General features: G+C 37.2%; 1 protein-coding gene across 7 annotated transcripts in view; it reads right to left on the reverse strand.

Moving 5' to 3' along the window:
- Positions 1-1,921: 1,921 nt before the first annotated feature.
- eps15l1a (epidermal growth factor receptor pathway substrate 15-like 1a) overlaps positions 1,922-23,823 on the reverse strand; it is a 35,316-nt gene continuing 13,414 nt past the window's right edge. The window contains exons 8-26 of one of the 7 annotated variants that reach the window (XM_053512964.1): positions 23,531-23,590; positions 22,836-23,078; positions 22,372-22,529; positions 21,072-21,222; positions 20,788-20,850; positions 18,640-18,725; positions 15,826-15,898; positions 15,544-15,705; positions 15,201-15,398; positions 14,246-14,410; positions 14,000-14,105; positions 13,531-13,581; positions 12,535-12,671; positions 11,537-11,597; positions 10,720-10,802; positions 10,375-10,468; positions 6,926-7,084; positions 4,405-4,421; positions 1,922-2,778 (exon numbers count right to left, since the gene is read on the reverse strand). In XM_053512964.1, the coding sequence (XP_053368939.1) occupies positions 2,632-2,778; positions 4,405-4,421; positions 6,926-7,084; positions 10,375-10,468; positions 10,720-10,802; positions 11,537-11,597; positions 12,535-12,671; positions 13,531-13,581; positions 14,000-14,105; positions 14,246-14,410; positions 15,201-15,398; positions 15,544-15,705; positions 15,826-15,898; positions 18,640-18,725; positions 20,788-20,850; positions 21,072-21,222; positions 22,372-22,529; positions 22,836-23,078; positions 23,531-23,590 (2,214 nt within the window). In that variant the 3' untranslated portion in view covers positions 1,922-2,631. Of the gene's footprint in view, positions 2,779-4,383; positions 4,422-6,878; positions 7,085-10,374; positions 10,469-10,719; positions 10,803-11,536; positions 11,598-12,534; positions 12,672-13,530; positions 13,582-13,999; positions 14,106-14,245; positions 14,411-15,200; positions 15,399-15,543; positions 15,706-15,825; positions 15,899-18,639; positions 18,726-20,787; positions 20,851-21,071; positions 21,223-22,371; positions 22,530-22,835; positions 23,079-23,530; positions 23,591-23,823 lie in introns of all 7 variants that reach the window. The other 6 variants (XM_053512963.1, XM_053512966.1, XM_053512965.1 and 3 more) reach the window with 6 other exon arrangements.

Below are 23,823 nucleotides of genomic sequence, written 5' to 3' on the forward strand. Positions count from 1 at the left end.
CATGTGCTCATGTTTACATTTAAGCATTTGACGCTCTTATCCAGAGCAAGTTGGAGCTGTCTAACCTTGAAATCTGGTAAGATTGATCAGAAACTATTGATGAATCTTCTCTAACAGCTGCTCTGACACTAGTGTAGCTGTAAACCATAGTTTTAGATTAAGGTGCTAATTCAAATACCTTACTGTTTCTATAGTTAAGACTCCAATTAGGGACTTGATTGAAGTCCTGAGATTTCTTAACAATATGCATTATTTTTGTTGCTCTTTTAGAACTTTTAGAAAAAAGGAATGTTAATGAATGATTAACATACCTTTCAGTGATGTACCATAACATTAAATAATTATAATTGGATAAATATGCAATATAATTTTTTCAATTAATGCAAATTGTAAATGTTGATCTGATATATAAAGAAAATAAAAATACTTAAAGGGAGATAGTTATTGCACACACCACCTCAGGTGTTTATTATTATCCTAAAACAGAACTTCTCTAATTTTTTCAAAACTTTATCAATTTTCTGCACATGCCTACTCATGGTATGAAAAAAAAGGGGGGGGGGGCTGTCACGTAACTGATCAGCAAAGGAGAATTACAGGAGCAAACCAAATAATATTATTCCTTCAGTAGGCTATGTTACAGTTAGCATGTGATTCTAAGCAGCACACTGAATATCAGTGGCACCTTTACTCGAACTGTAGTAGTATGGAAGTTAATTTACTCTGGGAAACACAGAGGACTGAAGCTGAAGTGTGAACAGTTGATTTTCTCAGCTTGACAAAGTCTATAAAGTTCATGTGTCCATGATGAGAAATTCACTTCAACACCAAAAGTATTAAAACCACAGGCTTAAACATGGCAGGCAGCATACGGTTCAAGTAAAACGCAGTACAGTTTTAGTAAAAGAACTCGGGTAAAATCTTGATTAATACTGAAAGGGTAAAGAAGAGAACTGGTGACGTTATCAAAATTTGTTCATGTTACTAATCACAGTCTGGAAGATGATCAGGATTAATATCGTTACAACATTTGACCATCTTTAGTGGATTGTGCTTATGGAGAACAAATAAGCTTCCATTTGGAAAAATGCTAGGCGTCTCAGTGATGGACAGCAAATTTAAACAGAATTAAAACAACATGAGTGGATTATTTCACAGCCTCGTATGTCTAGTCCTGGTGCCCTGCGCAGGTTCAAGTTAATACATCATGAGCCGATGACATTGAAAGAAAATTCAAACCTGTGCAGGGATAGGAGCTGTGTGCGTGTGTGTGAGACCTACAATACAACACTGCTTACTACAGTAAAGAACGCATCAAATCAGGTAAAACCATTAAAACTCATCTCCGCGCATCAGACGTAAAAAGAGAAACATTACGGGACACAAAATCACTGGTACATTTTTCTTTTCAGTCTTTCACACTCGGCAAAAGCAGAGATTATTACTCTTGTTACATGTGGTATACTACTTCCCAGTCATGTACCATGCAGTTTAGTTTAGAGTCTGTGACAGAGGAATAGAGAACTGGATTAAAGATAAGAATAGGGAGCAATTTAATTTTACATTTGTTTGTTTTTTCCTTTTTAGTTGGCAATTTACCGAATTTAAAGAAGTGTCTCATATCAAATGTACACAATTTTCCTCTTTACTCCACATGTAGTTAAGACATGTTTGGTGTCTAATGTTTGCTCTTGTCTCTTTTATACAGTATAAGAAATCTCAGCACTGTTTGTACAGACAGCCAACACTGGCAGACACAAGAAGTCCAAACGCAGGTTCAAGGCATTGCTTAAACAGGACTTGGTCACTTGTTAAAAGAGAGTTCGCATCATTAATGGAAATCAAAAGGAGCAACATAAGCCATGCTTTCTGGCTGGGAAGGGCCTACAGTCCCTCCCCTATCACAGCAACAGTTAACAGCTTATGTATGCAGAAGAGTGCAGATAGCTCTTTTCTTACAAAAAATTATGCTGCCCTGTGATGCAGCAGGATAAACATATCTGGCTGGATGTATTAACAGGTTTCAGATTTGTGAAAATCCTTTCCAACGTGAAGGTGACTCGCCATAATTCTACTACCATCAAGGTAAACAGCCGGCAGCTTTCTCCTATTTATATGTACTTTCCTGACACACAGTATGTGCTATCTGAGCTCTGATGTGGTCATGTGATTCCAAATTTTGCAAAAGAAAGTCTTTGTTTCTGAAGGCCCGGATGTAGATGACACTTATACAATAGGTACCCATTATTAAAAAGTAAAAGAAAAATGCCAACAAGACACAAATCATGTATCTGGGGTAAAGTGGGAATGTGTGTGAATTTAAAAACCATTACAACCGGCTCTGTTTACAGGTCCACTTCAACACACATGCACACATACATACAAGCCTTAAATAATCTATGTGTCGAAGTAGTGCAGGTTAACACAGTGCATGTAGAATAAACGAGCCCATTTACATAACACATGGGTTGCTTCCTTACATTAAAATAAAATAAAAGATGTTTAAGACAAGATAAAACATTTCTCTCATCATACACATCTCATTCATTCTCTATTACTCTCATTCTCACACACACTCTTTCCTCTGCTGCAGCGATATAAAGATGGTGTGTGAGAAAGAGCAGTCAGCCTTCAGGTGTTGTTCATCTCAGCTTTGCTGAGCGCAATGGCCAGTTCCAGGTCCTCCTGCTCCTGCTGCCTTAGTCTTTTCAACCTCTCACGCTCAGCTCGCTCACTCTCGCGCTTGGCCCACTCCATCTGTTGTGCCTCATTCCCAAACTGGAGGACGAGATCAAAATAAAATAACACCACAGAAGAGCAAGTGGTCAGAGCCTACACAAGCTTCAACAAAGTAGCATACTACACAGATTTGTATGGAAATTAACAGAAATGGAAAAGCTAGAAATGCACACACGCACACACACACAAAGGATGACATAGAAAAAAATGCAACCGCGTTTCTCCAATTTGGCCTTCTGTCCACAGTGACCAATAAAAAAATAAATAAATAAATAAATAAAATAAAATAATATAAAATACAAAAAAGAAAGTTAAAAAAATATATGCTCTGCAATAGTATAGAATATTTCATTGTAGCCAAGGTGACATGGACAAAAAGTAAATTCTAGCAAGCAGAGAGGCAAAAATCTCCAAGACTTTGGGACAAGTCTTTTCCCCCCCAGATGTTCAGCAAACAACAGTAAGAAAACAGCAAGGCAATGGTCCAGTATGATGCTACTAAACACTAAACAGGTCCTTCATTTCTGTTTACAGACTAAACAGACCACAGTCCCATCATCTTTTATTGTACTGGCTCACTGGCCCAAAGTAAGTGAATTCTCAGATCAAGGTTTACATAAATAAAGTCTACATTAACTGGAGGACAAGAAATACTATCAGCTGCAAATATATATTTCACAACAGACTTACTTTCCATCTCAGTGAATCAGCTCCTCATAAATGGGCTACTCTATCTAATGGGTCCTCGATCACCATAACGAGCCATAAGCGAACATGCCACGTCTTAAATGTAAATATTAGCACCTCCGATTTGGCACTATACAGTGAAAAAGATAAAAATTGTGACCCGATCAAGCTTTAAATGCAAACAGTCCAAAACAAGAAGGCGTTAAGCTGGTGGAAAGACAGATTAGGTAAGACTATGTACACTCTTTCATTTTAAAAACTGATTTAGAATAGAATAGGAAGTCAAGACCAGAAAAATGTCCAACACATCATGATGGATGTTCTTTATTAAAAACCTGCATTCCTAATTAATACAGTGACTTGCATAAGTATTCTACACACCTTGATCTTTTCCACATGTTGCAGTGTTATGGCCTGGAACTGAAATAGACTTAGTCTACTGAAATAGGACATAATGTTGGTTGCTTCTTTACTTTAGCACCTCTCTGTTTAGAAAAAAAAGCAATCCACCAACAGTCAGTGACAGGTATACAGACAGAGCAGTGGGATCTCTGACTGACTCCTGCCTGAACTTTTTGCCTTTAATTGTTTATGATGTTGCTTATTAAGGTACATTTTGAAACAACTTTTGGGTTCTTTCAGCAACAGGTTTATGTTTACTGAGAATGTGGCATTTCAGGTGCACATACTTCAACTTAATTTATCTCATTAAGTGACTTCAGATGGGCACTGGTGGCACCATAGCCAATTTTGAGACTTCACAGCAATTGGGAGTGAATTATAGTTGATTATAGATCATTTTCGAAACTATATTGATATACACGTCAACACTGAGGTATTTCATATGGATTTATGACTTAAAACAGTTTAAGTTTATATTTCCAGATTGCAACATGACAAAACATGGGAAAGTGTTAGATGGTGAACACTTACGCAATGCACTTCATTTCTGCTTACCAAATTTTCAGTCGATCTTACCTTCATTTTCTCACTCCCTGTAGAAAAAAATTAGATTTCATACAGACGCACGCACACCAAAAAAACTTAACCAAAATAAACTTGACAAAAAACGTCACACAAGACTGAACTGCACACAGACAAAGGGCTGGCTGAACACTGAGCAGACTACTAACAGCAACAACACACAACAGGTCTTTAAATCAGGCTTTAACTTTAACAAGAAAATGAAACATGCACTGATTTCAAAACGGGAGGCTCCGAAACACACAAATTCTATTTCCTTTCAGAAACTGAACAAACAGGATGGATGTGAGAAGAACATGAACATCAGAATAACTGCAGAATAAAAGCGATGGCACTCAGGAAGGGAACGAGGTCACCTCTGCACAGAAGCATGAAATAAAATCTATTATACATTGAAATCTGGATTCTGATTTTCAGAAAGTGTTACGACATTTCCCATGAAAGCAGCTCTGACAGCAATGCAGTCCCAAATCAGTGTTATATTAAGGTGCTTTTCTAACATCTCATTACTTCTTTGATATCATATACATTTCCATGGGGACATTTTCAGTTTAAATTAAAAACAAACGTTTATATGGCAATATTTTAAAGGAGTCTCTTGATTCAGAGCCTTGGTTACGATCAGATAATGTAACTAACTATAAATTAATAAAACTGAATTATTTATAAATAAAAAGTAAACCAGGATCTTACTAAAACACAGACTCTATGTCCTCATATAAGGAGATCTGAGTCTCAAGAAATTAATCTAACTGAAATATCAGATTGTGGTATAAGACGAATAATAATAATAAGACCCGGTTAATGTGCTATTAAAGGACAATCATGACTCATGTCGATTCTCCTACAATAGCACAATACTGGATTCTTTATTCCTTGCATAATATATTTAAAAATAAATAAATAAATCCTAAAAGACACTTTCTGGCAGAGGTGACCACTGTTGATTATTATTACTATTACTGTTATTATTATAATGATCAGAAATTGAAAAAAATGAATTTTAGCAGTTGTGTTTGAAAAACAGCAGTAATACGTATGGACAAATTATGGAGTTTAGCAAACACTGTGTCTTCATTGCATGCACAAAGACAGGAAGATGTCAGCTGAGAGAAATAATGATGATGATGATGATGATGATGATGAGTTATTAATGAGTGCACAAACAAATCTCATGCTGAGAAATCCCCAGGCTGAGAGCTGAGTAGTGATACTGCTCCTTCCTGTCAACCAGTCACCATGGAAGTGTCTTCAAAAGCCCCCTACTGCCAATCACCCAAACCATGAACAAACTCAGCGTGTTCAGGATAAACGTATGATTATCCTTTTCACTTAGTCGAGGTCCTGACAATAGTCTATAACCACTACTATGGGGAAAAATATCTGGGAAAAGTCCTTCTCTTATCCAAAGCAACTTTTATGTGAGGGGAAAGGCCATGCCAAGAGTTTAACAGTGGCTTCTGCCACTTAAATTAAACAGAACATTAAAACAATGTTTTAATGCTGGCTTGTCTTAACCATGTACTAGCTCATTCTTCGGGAATACATTGTCTATAAGTCTGATACCACAGCACTGTTGAATTCATTTTCTAGAATTGCAGCTCTGATAGTAGTGCAACTGCAAATCACAGGTTTATGTTAATGCACTCTTATATATGGTACACCAGACGATCACATACAATGCGTAAATATGAGGAGTGGTAACATGAAGTTTTCTGGAATAAGTCTCCAGTGTCAGCGCTTTGTACGTATTCTGACATCTTTGGGACAGAGGAGGACATGTGATTTCTTGGCACTGTGACATTTTTCTGGTCTTATTAACATAAAGAGAGGGAGGGGGGAAAGAGCCTATTTCATAGATGTTAACAAAGTCAGAATCTCAGGATAACCGGAATTGCTGTTTTTATACAAAAAAAAAAAAAAAAACGTGTCAGGGTTTGGGAAAACTACTCATCTTAGTGGCACACCAAAAAAGGAAAAATTCCCATTCAGATATAAAACGGAATCCTCCTTGTTATATCTATTTTAGTTGGATAAGGCTAATGTGCAAAAAATTTTACTCTAAAATGTGCACAACACCAAAAGAAACCCATTTTTTCATCGAAAAGACAAATTTTTGCCCCGGGAAGGGTGCAAATAGCAACCTTTCCGGTCAAAGTGGTCCACGAATCAATGCAGTTGCAACACAACTGACTACATTTTCTGGGGATTTTCCCCTTTTTCCATCATTTTAGATCATTTCACTGAGTTGGTTAATCTCAAAGAGTAATGGCAGTAGAGATGGAGAGTAGCCAGTATGAGGCAAGAGCATAGACTGAGAGCTACAGAAGCCAAATGGTGTGGTCTGTTCCAGAAAAACCTCACTAGAAAGCAGAGAATGTTTGAGGGAACAAAGAAAAAAAAACAAAAAAAAAAGTAAAGTAAAGGTGGACTGGACAAGAAGAGTAGTATCACTAAGCTCAACTTACAGAGCTGAAGTCTGCAAAACCCAAGGAAGAATCTTTAGTGGCTTTACTTGAAGCAGATGGAGCAAATGGATCTTTGCCACTAAAGGGGTCCCCAAGCCCCTTTTTACTCTGAAACGGGTCATTAGCGTCAGAGCCGAAGGGCTGGAAAGGATCGCTTGACTTGGCAGAATCCACAGATCCGGGTAGATTGGTTGGAGTGCTTTTACCTGAAAGAGTTCACACAAAAAAAAAGAAAAAAAAGAAGAAGAAAAAAATCCATTTATAGGTTGTTAGACAGAATTTTAGTTACATCCACCAACATCAGCAGTTAGGCATTGTACAATATATCAGGACAACGTAAATTGAGCATGGAAGTGGACTGTAATTTCATGATGAGACCATGAGTAGGGGTTTTATGAAGTCATAGTTTCACAGCTAGTCACGCTTGTTGATCAGATGCTGACTTGTGACTCCATAAAAACCTCTCATGTCTTTCCCTCTGAAAGGTTTGGCTGTGTTTAATTAGCTGCTTTTGTGAAACAGCTACACTGCTACACTGTATCTACCATCACTCCTAGCATGTTTCTAACCTGATCATACAGTAAATGACAGCTATCGAACACACAAAACAACATGTATTGCTCACTACAACCAAACCAAACAACGGTTTGTTTGTGTTTTTTTGGCTCAGTTTTTGCTCCTAAATACTGTTTAAAAAAATACCACCACCCCTGTTTTAAACTTTAATTTCACTCTTATTTGTTTTTAAAACCTTACATCACTGATACTAGGTCTGTTTTTTCCTGTGCTTTTGCAATTGTGTATCTAACACGTTGGTTTAAAATTGCTTTATAAAAGATCTTACTCACTGATCTTATGGTGAGAAGAGGTGTAACCTAGTTGACAAGTAGTTATTTTTTTCTGAAAACTTGGAGAGTTAATGTTGTATGCTGGTTGAATATGCAACTTTAAAACCTAACAATATTAGCATCCAGTTTTATCCTAAAACCCAGTCATCTTCGGGGGTGAATTTGTGTTCCATTATAAAACATTGTCATAAATGGATGTGAACTTAAAAAATAATCATGAAGCTGTTGTATAGTTCATAAGTTGCATGTTATTCACATTTCCTTTCCCACTAACTGAGAACTGTGCCACACCCTGGTCTAAAAGCAAGCTTGTTTTTAGTCAGGGGATGACGGTTACTCTTCTTACGCTGAACCAGGGGTAAAAAAAAAAAAACTGCAATGGCAAAACAATAAAATATTTAAGAATGTGCTGATAATAAGACACTGCACATGCAACATGCATGCCTTTGTGACTAACACAAAGCCTCCTCGAAAGATTTGCCACCCTCCGAAAAAAACCACAGGTGTTTCAGTCACACTTGTGGTGTGCCAGCAATGCCACACTATAATGGTACAAAATAAAAAAAATAAAAGATTAAACTAATAAATAATAATAATCATTCATGGTGCATTCTTTAAGCCAATTTCTTATAAAAATGTCCTTAACATGAATAAAACATGGAAATTGTTGATGTTGGGCAACTACACAAAACATAACCAAACACGCACACAAAAAATGCTTACGTGTAACACTTTTTCGTATGTGTACAATTGGTACAGCATCTCTCATGAGAACTTTAAACTGGTTCTTGGTTCCCCTTAAAGGTGTTAACCGCAATGTGAACTGGGCTGTTATTTATATTAGACCAGCAATCAGTTTCTCTCTTTCAGTAAACGGAATAGCAAACCACAACGCCGAGCTCCACCCTGACAGCTCAAAACCAGCAAAAAAAAAAAAAAAAAAGCACGGCTTATCATTGCTCCATTCACACCTACAATACAAGGACCTGCGAACGACAAAGCGAACGAAAACGCTTAGAAAAGACAGTTTACATACAGGAATGTTTATGTCAGCTAACATGTCATTTCTGCTTTTTCCCTGTATGTAAATTAAAAAGGTAAAAATAAAGGAGTGAAGAAATGTGCAGTAAAATAATGGAGGGTAAAAAAATACAGAAAAGAATTAATTAAATGGGAATTTATCTAGTTTAATTAAGCAAAACTTTAGATAATATTGTAATGTTTTATTATACAAATTATAATACAATATGTGGGAAATTTGTTTCATGAGAATTTGTGGCAGTCACCCTGAGTGTTAAAACATGCATGTGCGCGCGCGCACACACACACACACACACAGAGGAAGTGGGGAAGGGCGTGGAGATCAGCAGAATGCTGCCAGTGCAGGCAAACCACAGATGATTTGAAGCACTTGAGTTGTAACCATACCCTCTTTAATATACCAAATAAACCTCCAACTCTAACCTCTTACACACCTTCCACAATAATGAACATCTAGGAAAAAATAAAAATACTTTTGCAGCAAGAAATAAAAAATATTTTATATAAGGAAATAGAGGTTTCACTACTTGAGTGAGCTACACTGATTACATAAAACAAAAACAAACGAAAAAAAGAAAAACAGTTATGAAAGATAAAAAGGTGTCATGTACAGTAGTTAATAATAAAGTGCACATGGAAACTTTTTTTACTGTCTACACCTCATCTAAAACAAATAAGCCACAGCTAAACCTTCTTTAAAAAAAAAAAAAAAAAAAAACACCTCCTGGTGCTAGCAGTAAAACCCCGCATATAGACACACTCTAGGTTCAATGGGTTTGATCTCTATGTTTGAATGCACCAGTGCTGAGCAAAGGCAGGAGAGAAAAAATGGTGTTTTAAAACTGTTTGTAGTTTTGCAACCAAATTGTGACATTCAGTAACATCTCAAAATAAACATCCTGATATTCAGAAAAAATGTGTCTAATGTAAGTGAAGTCAAATATACTATGAAAAACTAAGGCTGCAATTTTTTATTGAGAAAATCTAATTGAAATGAGTTATACTAATGTGAGATTAGGAAGTCTGAGAAGAGAGACAGCCTTCTATCACTGTCAGAGTCTAAAACATTCAGATTCATATGCTGGTCCACTCCTTTATTTTGTGGAAAATCAAAACCTCAAATAGAAGCATATGCTGATATCAAAATGTGGCTCTACAGTAAAGATGCCTGTAGGTCTGTGCATCAAAACACCACCCACTGATCACCACATATGAGAAAGGAATTTATTATAGGAACACAAAAAAGGATCAATTCCTCATAAGAGATTAACATAAAGTTTTCGGCTGTGATCTTATATTTTTTTCATATAATGTTGTTTTGATCATTTTCTAAAGAAATGGGTAAAAAACAAAAAATATATACATACGAATCTATTCTAATCCTTCAGTTCCTGTTTACCTCAAGAAAGAAAAAAAAGAAGAAGAGCTGCATATCACTCCGATTAATCTCCATCTTGATAAACTGTGAAACTGTGTGTGAAATGTGGGCAGGTTTTTTTTCAGGTACAACTGTTGAAAAACCTCACATAAAAAACACACGGAGGCTTCAAATGAATGGTGCAATGTTAAGACTTTTGACCCAGTGTTTACAGCTAACTCAAACGTACCGCTGGGAGGCTTGGGCCGAGGTGGTATGGTCTTCTTGGGCGGGAGAGCTGGAGTGTCCTGGTTTTGGTTGAAGGGGTCATCTGTGAAGCTCTGCTATATGAACAACAGACGAGGACAAGAGGTCAGTCTGACACATTTGGCGATCGAGAGTTGCCACATTGACCAAAGGAAGAGACACACCAGTCAATTTTCAGAGTGGGATGGGACCATAAGTATGAGAGAAATGACAGCTTATTAGAAGTGCATTCATATAAACCTGTGGTTGCACTATTGTCAAAGTTGCTGGAGAAATTGATTCAACACCTTCTGACCAATAAGAGTGGGTATTCAACCTTTAATCATACCTTTGACATCTGACTGAAATCAGCAAAGCCACTGTTGCTGCCAAATGAGCTGCTCCCAAAAGGGTCAAGAGTCCCAAAGGGGTCTGCCAAACATACATAAAAATGATCTGAAGATAATGAGTGTTTTATATACTTTCGCTTTTTGGGTCTATATATATTATACAGTATATATCTCATACACAGATAGATAGACATATATAAAGAGATAGATATATAGATGTGAGTGTCAGATATTTTATCTATAAAAGTATATAAACTCACACAACAAAACAGAAAAATGGGTTACGGAAAAACACAGAGCCTCAGAGCAAAACATTTGTGTCTACATCAAGCATTCGATTGACATTCTTCTCTTGCTTATACCAATGTACGTTGTCTTTTTTCTTTCTTTCTTTCTTCTAACCACTACAAATAAAAAAAAAACACAGGCATGCACTTCCTGGCATCGCTGTAAAAATGCTGTAACAGAACATGTTTACTGAAACAGCAGAGGAATGTCACATCCTTTTTAAGATTGGCAGAGCGCTCGCTAGCAGCGGGCGGGTGGTCAGGATGCTGAGCATGGGAACTCGTTTAACAGCATCTTCTCGCTTCACAGCTTTTCAGAGGCCTGTGGCGGGGGCCAGAAATGACTCTGGGGCTAATATGTGTGAAAACAAGCAGAATTTTTACTGCTAAAACTTGCAAAGCTGGAAGGGATAGAACACATGCTAGAACTTTTATTTATCTAATATCAGCATTCATTTTAATCTTGAAGCAGTTTAAACAGTTATGTAAGGGTGGTAACGTGTGAGATGACTCAGCAGAAGTGCTGTACCTGATCCTTTGTGTTTGGGGCTAGTGGAGGCGAAGGGGTCGCTGCTTGAGAAATTATGAGACTACAAAGAGAGAATAAAAGAAAAAAATATATATACATATAGTGACATTGACAAGATCATCATCGTCGTTCCATTTTTATTCTGTTATTGTCATGTTCCAGAAAGGCTTGCCTTTTTATTTTCTATTTAAAAGACATATCGCAATCACATGATGTAGCAATATAACTGCAATGTGCAATTTTTGTTCATATTGTGCAGCCATGTGTGTTTGGAAAGCACACACCAGATGTTTGTCAGAGTGCACTGCTATGGTTGGTCAGATGTTTAAAACATAAATAGAAATTTACAACACTGAAACATAACTTTAGCACATTTATCAACTTTAGCTTAACTATATATTCAATTATACTTAAATTAAAAAGGACAACAAATGTTATTATGCTATAGACTGCAATAGATTATATTTAATCTCTTTATCTTAAACATAAAATCAACTCCCTGTTTCACAAAGGACCACTTTTGATCCTAGAAAAGTCAGGAACTGCTTGTTGGCAGAAGCACCACAAAAACTTGAATGAATGGTTAGGTGATTCCAAATGTTGGTAACGACATGCCTATTACAGGTTTTGCATGTAGTTTTATTCAGTCACTGTTCAGCCCTTTTCAGTTGGCTTGATAAAAAAAAAATGCCAGTTTGGAGGTTGACAAATATATATATTTGGACCAGGCCCACCATTTTCTTACTGCTTAGGTAAATTTTTTGTTTTCTGTATTTAGATATGCTACCACTGATTGGTTAATTATGGTCACAACTGATGTAATCTTAACAACCTGGCTAATGTTATTGTAAGACCATGTACGGACAATTAACGGATCATATGATACAAGCCCACTCTGAACCGCAGAATATACTTTGACACCTTTTTCCATCCTAAATTATTGTGAAGATATTTTGGTAGCAACTGTTTTTGGAGACCTTTCTCCACACCATCTTTACCTTAACTGGAAGAGTGGCACTTTTAATGAAAGGGTCTGAACTGATGAAGGGATCAGCCTTGACTGGCCTCTTAAAAAAATCTTCTGAAGTGGTCTTGAATGGATCTGTCTCTTTAAATGGATCTCCACCGAATGGATCTGTTTGAGGACAGAGAAAAAAGATCCAAATTTATAATTTTATTCATTTCATTTTTAAAATCTAAGTACCACAATAAAGACAATATATAAGACAATGACAATATACATACAAACACACACACACACATACACCCATCTATACATCCTTCACATCCACCTATACATCTAGCTTCTTTTTTAATTCCTCATTACACAGATGGTGATTATACATGACTACATTATAATGAATTTCTGATGAAAACACTCATTATGCTGTCCCTATTTTTTAGCTTTATTTTAGGTTATCCTGCACAATTACCAAATTCTAAAAAACATTAAGTTACGGGCTATACGTGCATGTTCTTCTTGTTGAACGCATCTAGGGAAAAAAGATGCTTTTGAATACCCTTAATGATAGGTCATGTGACAGCAGATCACTTGTTTCAGGCGTACCAGCTGAATTATTAATGACCTGATACCACCTCGACTCGTGCAACTCTCTTTCTCAAAATGCACAGTAACTTTGGATGTGGCACACAAGCCTTAAATGAGGAGGTAATGTTAATGCACAGCATGAGGCTGTATAACTGGATATAAATAACTGCAAAAAAGTATGCACTCACATCACAGCTTTACTGTAAACTAAGCTGTGTGCACATTCAATTCTTACACAACCTCGTTATAATGCCACACCTTTAAAACAAGCCTGATGTACACTTTCCAAAAGACCTTGATTTAGTATGAGAGTTGGAGAACTGAAAGCTAAATATGAGAAAGAGAGAAGTGTGCCACTGCAACCCAGGGAGATGCTGCAATTCATGCAAATGTCATTGCAAGGCCCAGAAATGAATCCCATCATGCAGTAAGAGGGAGCAGATACCTGTTACTGTTGGGGGCTGCTTGGCAAAAGGATCATTCTGGAAGGGATCACCTACATAGAAAATGAACACAGAGAGAAAGATGGGGGTAAATTAGGCGAGAGGAAACTATATATCAGTGCTGGCAAAACCTCAATAGCTAATCACATGGTGTCACATACAAATAATAAAAAATAACTGTGTGTGGGGTGTGCGCATGTGTGTGTTTCAGTAAAGGACATTTCAGCAAATGTGCAGGAAGATAACAGAGAGCGATACGGTGACAGAAAATTGAGAGAGGATGACATATCAGAAAGACAAAAAGAGAGACAACGACAAGCATGAAAAGACTTAGATCAAAAGAGAAAGCAAGAGAGAGACAAAGCAAGCAAAAGTGTAAGAGAAAAGCCAGAAACACAGACAAAGACAGAGAGAGTATGTTTCTTTGAGAGAGAGAGAGAGAGAGAGAGAGAGAGAGAATATAAGCAGAACCTTTAAAAGGGTCCGTTTTGAAAGGGTCTTCAGACTGAAAAGGGTCTGTGTGCATCTCCTGAGAATTTGTGCTAAAAACATTTGTCTTCACTTTAAATGGGTCATCCTGCAGACACATAACATGCAGAGATTAAACAACTTTTCATCATAAACAATATTTAAATAATTTACATTTTAACTTAAACCAAAAGTAACATAATTACACAATTAATTAGACATTAATTAAATTTAATATGAAGGTTTCACCATGACACCAAACCCCCCGTTCTCCTTGTCAGGGAAGCCCTCGCTCATGTCGGCCAGGTTAGTCATGCTGCCTCCATGTGTGCCATTCAGAGCACTGCTGTACTGCTCAATGCTTTTGCTTATCTCATGCTGATTGTCCTGGATCTGAGAGAGCTTGCTGCGAGCCTACGGCACGAAATACAAACAAAATCTGCTTTACAGATGAAAGATATAGACAACAAATACACTTATTACATTTTATATTAATCTTCTTGGACAACTCACTAGAATATATACTAAACCGCTACATTATTTAACAACGTATTATCTTCTACCACAAACACTATGCCTGTGTGGGGACTCATCACCCTCTAGTGGACTGTAGTACAACATGCATCTCCTACACAATTAAGAAGGATGGTTAAGATATTTTCCATTCATGTCTTCATTCTGATTCACCCTGAACTTTGTTGTTATAAATTTAATATTTTATCTGGACACAGGGCAGGAATACAACCAGAATGAAACCCCTGGGAATCGCAGGACACACATTTATACACAGGGCATATGTCATGTATTGGGAGGTGGGAGGAATCTGCAGGACATGAATGTGAAGATAGCCATGGGGAGAAAATATTAAACTCAATAGAAACAGTAACCTGAGCTGGAAAAACTGAGCTGAAAAAGTTAAAAAGTGCAGAGTAACATTAAATTTTTTTCTACCTCACATCCATTTAAATCACAAGTCAGGGGCATAATTTAAAAAAACACGGAAAACAAATTGCAGAGAATGGGGCGGTAACCGAATATGAGGTGATTTATGATAATTATGTTTAAAGTTTGATTATATATATCTATCCTAAACTGGTTGTTTTTCTTTTAGATCACTGGTGAAACATGCTCATGGTAAAATGATAGACTCCTTACTATGACGCTTATGATGACATGGAGAAAAGGAAAGCTCCACAGCTGTTACCTGGTTAATCTCATCCTGCGTGGCCTTCAGGGACTTGATGATGGTCTCGAGCTGGATCTTGCCGGCTTGCAGGCTCTGCTCCAGCTGGCTCTCCTCCTGCTGTAGCCGGCTCAAGTCTGCTTTAGCACGACTCAGCTCCTCCTCCTGGTTCAGCAGGTCAGATTCCTGAGAATGAATCTGACTCTGGAGCGATGAGATCTGAAAACAAACAGACACACAAACACAAACACACTGTGTATAGCAGTACACTTTACGATCAAAAGTGATTTCCTTTTAAATATTTCGGTCATCAAAGACATAAAGACTGAAGACTTGTAATTTCTTCTGTTCTTGTTGCGCTCACCATTTGGGATTCCTCCTGGCACTTCTGCCGTACTTCATTGAGCATGTCCTCCAGCTTGGCCTTCTGTTGATCCATCTCGTCCAGTCGATCCTGAGCATCCTGCTTCTGGGCCTCCAGCTCCTGCAGACTGCAAGTCTCTCGGTCCAGGTCATTCTGCATTTCCTGTATATTGGAACCCAAAGCAATTTTAATGTCCTTATTCAAAATTTTCATTTATTAAAAAAATACGAGTTTATGGTCTCTGTGCGCATTATTCTAGCTCACAGTGCACATTCACCGTACCTGAACCTCAGTAGTTTTGTGCCTGATGGATTCCTCTGCCTCCCTGATGTCTTGCTCCAGTGTGTATTTCTCCCTGATAAGACAGACAGACAAAGAACGGGACAAAAATGAATAAATAAATAAATAAATAAAATAAAATACATGGCGCATCCACCAAAAATCAGCGTCAGGGAAACTCAAAGAGCCGAGAGAGAAAGGCATTTACCTGAGCATGTCCCAGTGAGTAAAAGCAAGTGTGCTGTGGTAGCATGCAGAGTGATTGATGAAAACAAACTAATTAATAAAAGATAACCTAAAGGTGAAGATGTAGCAGAGAGGAACAGAAACTCATCTGCATTTCCCTTTAGCTGAGGTTTTCACACAAACGTGCTTTTTACTGACAGCTTTATCTAGTTGATCTACAGAAAAACAAGGACACACTCAGTATGGGCTTGGGGAGGATGCATTAACACCAAAATGAAATGAAGAGTACAAGGGTTTTTTTTTTTTAATAAAGATAAATATTCACAGATAACAGATAATAGCGGCCACCATCACAATACATAAACAGCTTTAGGTGTAATGCAAGGATTCCCAAATTCGTTGGCCAAGTGATTCCAAATAAACATAAAGTATCGCCATACATTTTTAAAGTCAAGGTTTATAATTTATTGTTTCCACTTTAAAACAAACAAACAAACAAAAAAATCGCCCTCAAGGCGGTGAGATTTGGCTTGACACAACACATAGATTATACTTGATGAATGTTCCTTACAATTACGCAACCGAAACAACAATATACACACACTTACTCCTGCATCCAATGCAGTCGTTATCAACCTTATTCCTGGTGGACACTGTTCTGCATATTTTATTGTGTTCCCTGCTCTTCAATTCAATCACAGGATCCTTTAGCATTAAAAATGACACATCCACTAGATGGCAGTTTAGAGCTGTAACACTTTCTGTCCATCAGGTTACAGGGTAAATTCTAAAAAAATATTTTTAATCTGGACATGAACAATAAAATGTTAAATGCAATGAGCTCTGTCTCACTTAAAACCGTGCATCATAATTATGACATGAGGTGTTGCCCAAATCAACTACTTTTCCACTTTCAGAGAAGAGTGGATGATTTAAGAAACACCTCATCACAACTGTCACGATGGAAGTGGAAGTCAACAATAATTGATGTACAAGCTCTAGCGTTAGCACCCACAGCCGCATTTTACTCCGTGGCACCAGCCATGTCCTGAATTTCGCTAGGGATTATCTTGTATAGATCAACCACCCTAACCATACAATCAAAGTATTCACTAATCTAGAAAATCAACATGTCTGGTACACTAAACTGACCATACATAAGATTTAAAGGCAAATGAAAATAAATGCTTTAAAATGCAATTACTAACTGGATTAGAGTCTTAAATACGGTAAATATTCAATATAAGACATTATGCTACTTATTTTAAAGGCAGATCCAGTGTTATGGGTGTGATATTTAAACTCACTGGTAAACTATGAATTACTCTTACTTTTTTGCACTAGACTTTACTATTTTATTTACAAGTAAACATTTAGTCCATATAAGATATACAGTGAAACCTTGGATTACAAGCATAATTCGTTCCAGAAGCAGGCTCGTATTTTAAAACACCAAATCGAATTTTCCCATAAGAAATAATAGAAACTCCAATTGTTCATTCCACAGCCCCGAAAAAGAAATATATAATAATAATTAACACAAAATATAAAGTGAAGATAAAACAAATTAACCTGCACTTTACCTTTAAAAAAAAGGAAAAAAAAATATGACTGATAAGTGTTTCCGTTTGTGCGCGCAGGCGCTCTGTGTGTGTGTGTGTGTGTGTGTGAGAAGCTAAAATACGAGGCCCCTCCCCCTCTTCTTGTCTTACACAGTTACCCTTCCTTCACTATTTTCACACACGTGCGCAAACAACAGAAACACTGTTTTATCAGGAAAAACAAACAAGAAATCTCTCTAATGACACTCACTTGAGTGACACACTAACGAAATCACCACTGTAAAGTTAAAATAAAACATTAGCCTGCACTTTACCTGTAAAAAGAATCGTGACAGAGAAGTGTTTCTGTGTAGAGCGGAGAGAAAGAGTGTGTGTGTTTGTGAAGGCGAAAGTAGCAGGGATCTGTGTGTGTGTGTTTGACACGGTGTCCAATGACGCGCACGCACACAGACACAAAGAGCAGGCTGATGCAGCGAGAGAAATTGAATCTCTAATAAGACTTGCTTTTGCTTAACACGCGCGCTGTACACACGCATACAGACACAAAACAAAATGTTTTACGCGCAGGCACGTGGTCACAGTGTTAGAGTAAACAAGACACGCGTGCACGGGTGTTGATAAAAAATCTTTTTAGAAAAAATTTGTTTATCATGCGAAACACTCACAAACCGTGTTACTCGCAATCCGAGATTTTACTGTATATAGTATTTATAGTGTATCAGTAGGGTTTGGTAGAAACCCTATGAATTACTCCTACTTTTTCTTCATTGTAAAGTTCACCTTGGCATGAAATTGCCCTTAATGGCAGAAGATAGATGGATCTTTGTGAAGCCGCTCAGGATAGTAAAAAAATATAAAAGCAGCATGTGTACACTAAATTTAAATTAATCTTATTTTACTTGTTTAAATGTAGGCGGCAAGTAAGTGGTGATGTGGTTAGCACTGCTGCCTTGCTCCTCCAGGATCTAGGTTCAATTACTGTCTCTGTGTGCATGGAGTTTACAAGTGCTCTTCACCAGGTTCCAGGATTCAACAGGATGACACATCTTGTCACATTAGAGTAACATACCTCTGTAGCTGAGCGATCTCCTGACTCAGATCATCAAGCTCTTTGATTCCTGTAAATTCGCCAGAGCCAACGGAGCTGGAGCTATCCTACAGAGGTGCAAACAAACACACACAAAAAATTCACTTGGCCTTAGAGCCTACAAAAAGTAAGGCAACACCACAGCACCAAATAAACAGGAGTGCAAAACATTACACAGGGAACCACCAGGACAGGAGAGGAGAATTGACAAGGTGCTTCAGGTTCACCTCCAGGTTTTCTACAACACACATCACCACTCACAGCGCAAATGCTTTTCAACACAACACTGCTGGTAAAAGCATTTGAGGATTCCTTTTTTTGTACATTTTTACATACCCATGAGGTGTACATTATTTTCTGATAAAAGAAAAACACATCAGCAGCATTAAATGTGAAAAAGACAAAATGTTTGATGAGCTACATTTTCCTTCCATTTTACTACTACGTACCAGGGTTTTTGGAGAACCAGTCACTCCAGAACATCAGACACTCCCTAAATGTTCTCTATACATTATAATAAAATGTTGCTGAATTCTGGATTCCAATTAGTCAGAAAGTGTTAAATAATTTTCTATGACTCCAACTCTGACAATCAAGCAGCTCAGGTGTATTGTGCTTGTTCTAATCATGTTATTGTTTCTGTAACTACAGGTTATTATTCAGGAATGAACTGTGATTCTTTTGTGTGCCAATTCATGTATTGCCACTGACTATGATACATATTTATTTTTTGTTTTTACTTACTATTATAATAAAAATCCACAAGTTCATCAGCCACTAACTGAAATTGGCCAGTTTTCAGCTTGATTGTTTATGACCGATCAGCCTTGGACATATCTGATCTTGTTCCGAGTGCACAAACTTCCGTAAAAGTTGTGCGTGTGAAAAAGCATTTAATCAGCCTTTTTTTAAACTCTGCAAATTTGTCTTAAAATCCACTCATTACACGTTCTTACATCGGTGCCAAAACACAGCGAGTGCTAATTAGTCTTGAAACATGTGCATTAGAAACCACATGTGAAGCGCTCAAGACTGTGGACTGTGGCATTTTCTTTACAATCCTACAGGTGGCGCTCTAAACTATTCACACATTGGCATTCCATGTTGTAGAAGTTATTTATTTGCTAAGTTTGTTAAGAAATAATAATTATAATGGCTGACAGATACTGGCCCCTCGGTAAAAATTTTGCTTTTTGTTTAATTAAATTTCAAGTTAAACTTTCAAATTAAATGAGACAAAATTAATTGATGTAGTTTTGAAAACTATTTAAAGTAGTTTTGTATTTTAAGTAAGAAAACTAGTTTAAATAATGGTTTACATTTAATTATTCATGTTAAGTTCAGTTGTGAACTTTTTGTCCTGAAAAAAAATTGTCTAAGAGGGCACCCCAGTGGCGCAGCGACAAAAGTGCTCATCCTATCATACAGGGATCACTAGTTCGATTCCGAGGCGATGCTATAACCTCTGACAGTCTGGGGCCTAGAATTGGAAACGACTGAATTAGGGAAAAAATCAGGTGGGTATTGTGTAAGAAATGTCCAAAAAAACATTTTTACAAAATTGGAAAACTAATACCAAATCAGAATTAAAAAAAAAAATTACTATAAACCTTATCGATAGCTAGGTTATGTGAACTGGCGATTCCCATCCTTATTATTGTTTAATGTTTATAGAAGGCGTCTTCAGTGATAGTGTTTTATAGGTCAGAGTAAAGCTGTCAGTTCAAGTCTTGAGAACAGAATTGTTTTCTGGTTTCTCAGCAGAATTGTGGTTTAGATTTGCACTGAAGCTAAGACTTTTATTTCAGACTTTTATTTCATATAAAAGTTTATTTCACTTTAAATCTTTAAACCTATCCAATCCTCACATACTAAAAAACTAAACAGAACTGTACCACAAAGCTTTAAGCTGAGTTTAACTATCATGAACTGAAACATTACATTTTATGGAATACTTACAGCAAGTTATGAGATGAAAGCATATGTGTTTAAAGCAGGTACTTAATTTTTTTGTATGCATTATATTTATAACTTGTTTGGCTAGAAGGTCTTAATATTTCACACTTACTGATTTAAAAAAGTATCAGACATTTTTAAATATGCATCAAAGCAACAGCACCATGCACTCACTCTGCGCATTTCAGTCAGGGCTACCATCTCTGAGCCAACAGGCGTCATGTACCCAGACATATTCTGCAAAGAAAAAAGATCCATATTATCAGAATGGTAAACTTTACTTTCTTCACTTTAACACCTTAGACCAGGGATGCAACATATCATTACTGATTAGTGTCAGCTTATACTCAGCCACTTCTTAAGACCTTTATGAGTGAAAATACCTTTATTTTTCATGTTTATTTTTCTATTCTTTTACATCATTTTTTTAATTTTTTTATTTAGTTTCAGGTACTCACAGGGGTTCCTCTTTCAGATGGAGGGATCATATCTGGGGTTAGGGCCTGAGGAGGATCCACTCCTTTGCTTACTTTCTGCTGAATGAAGTACATGGCCAGGCCAAACTGCTCTCGGGTCAGCTTGCCAATCTGTCGAGTGTCTGACAAAGCCCTAGACAGATAACAGGCTGAAAGTTACACACTGTAAAGATGCTCAATATACAACTTAAACAAATATAATTTACATAGCCACACCCCTTTAGCTATCTAACACTCACCTGGCCACACCTCTTCAGCTATCTAAAATACTCACCTGGCCACACCTCTTCAGCTATCTAAAATACTCACCTGGCCACACCTCTTCAGCTATCTAAAATACTCACCTGGCCACACCTCTTCAACTATCTGAAACACTCACCTGGCCACACCTCTTCAGCTATCTGAAACACTCACCTGGCCACACCTCTTTAGCTATGTGAAACATTCACCTGGCCACACCTCTTCAGCTATGTGAAACATTCACCAGGCCACACCTCTTCAGCTATGTGAAACATTCACCTGGCCACACCCCATAAGACCATTCAAACACTTGCGCCATCGCTACTCCATGGAGTGTTCACCTGGTCTCATGCCCTCTTCTCTGGATATACTATTACTTATTAATTTCAATGAACTAGGTGTGTACTAAGGATGGGAGAAATATGTATAGACTACACCAGGTACTTTTTAATCTTTTGCAAATAAGAAAGAACATTACAGTACATTCTGCAGAACTCAACAAATAAGTCTAAAAATACAGTGCTATATTTGTGACTCATTTCTGTATGAAAAACTCTGCATGCTTTTGCTGCACATGCCCAAATTTTATTCTCTCTCTCTGTTTCTTGCACATACTCACACATGCACATGCAATGAATTCTACAGCTATGGCCAAAAGTTGAGAATGACACAGATATTAATTTTCATAAATTCTGCTGTTTCAGTGTTTTTTAGATTTTATTGTTATTGTAAGTATTTCATAGATGTGAAAGTCTTTTCTTGACAATTACATTACGTTTATGCAAAGAGTCAATATTTGTAGTGTTGTCACTTCTTTTTTAAAACCATCAATCCTGTGTCATGCCAACAGTAAAGGATCTCGTGACCATTCATGCGTAGGGTTGATTCTCAGCCAAGGGAGTGGGCTCACTCATAATTTTGCCTAAGAACACGGCCGTGAATAAAGAATGGTACAAAAACATTCTCCAAGATATATATAAAATAAAAAACGTATTGCCCCATTCCTACTGTGCATTATTTCTCTCAGGATTCTGGTTCTCACCATATATGTGCTAGAATGTTCTGTGGAAGGCCAGACTGCATAAATATCTCTTTAACTTCTTGGCCACTGACAAAGCCATCAAGGTCAGCATCCGTTTTGAGGAAGATGTCGTCGTAGCGTCCTCTATCTGACACTGGCACCACCCAGTTCACAGAGTGCTAATAAAAAAAAAAACACATAGGAAGGGTATAAATTATGTAAAGAGCTTTTAGCAGTTCACTCTACACACTGTAACAGAGCTTCACCTGAACTAAAGCACTTGAGCAGGATGCCATCATTAATTATTCATATATTTTCTTTATAAACAATCAATACAAAGAAATGGAGTGTGAAATGGAATCCTATTTTAGTGGAAACACCTACTTCCTCTTTAAACCAGTGCTTGCTATATTCTAAGGTACAGTGTCAGGTACACAGTGGTTTATTATTAGTAAAAAAAAAAATGTTTGAGTGAGTGGAGCAACCTGTGTGGATTTGAGTGTGTGTTTAGGCGACAGACTCCCAGCACTGTTCAGCGAGTTCATGCTGCCGTGTGATGGTGTGGATCGCAGGCTGTCTTTAGGAGGAGGTGGGCTTCCAGGCAGCACAGGTGCCATGCTTGATAAGGAACCCACAGATTTCTTGCGTTTGGATGGAGGTATGAGGGAGGAGGGCAGAACGGAAGGAACAGGCTCCTTCTCCAAAGCACGGTACACCAGATGCATGGCCTGAAGGAAGAAACAGAACTGTTTATAACAACATACTTAAACAAGTTTTAAGGCCTACATACATTTTTTTTGTCTCTGAAATGATCTTACAAAACGCTGTAAATAAACAAAATGTTCCATGTCGAGCTGGCTATTAATCAACAACATTGGTACCACAAGCTTCCCTTTTTAGAGCATGTAAGAAAGTATTCTAGTAGTCAACATCATATCTTTTTATTGTTATGTTTAATGCTGTTGATTGTCTACAAGGCAAATTTCAGTTTCTACTTACATCATAGCAGCTATAAACAGACGTCCATAAACATTACATAAATGTCTATATTCAAAAAATGTGTCCATAATCAATGATAACATTTATTTTTCTTTACACAGTTTATAATAGAAACTATAACCCATTCAACTGAACATGTAAAAATAAACCTGCAATTCACATGACACAGAACTTTACTCACCACTGCAAATTCGTCCTTGTCCAGGTGCCCGTCTTTATCAATATCACTCAAATCCCAAACCTGGTTAAAGAAATATTACAAAGATCCTGTTCACATAAAATGTAGTTACGATATGCTATACAGACAGGCTGTAAAATAATTTTTTAAAAATTGTTTAACCTAATTAAATAATGAATTTATAATGAGCCTCCAATAACTACCTGGACTTAATATTAAAATCAATCAACATCAACTGTTATGCTGAACTGCCTGCCACCTAACACACAGTATAAATGCAGATCAATTCCTGCTCT

Source organism: Clarias gariepinus, chromosome 15, assembly GCF_024256425.1.
Source record: "Clarias gariepinus isolate MV-2021 ecotype Netherlands chromosome 15, CGAR_prim_01v2, whole genome shotgun sequence".
Lineage (NCBI taxonomy): Eukaryota > Metazoa > Chordata > Actinopteri > Siluriformes > Clariidae > Clarias > Clarias gariepinus.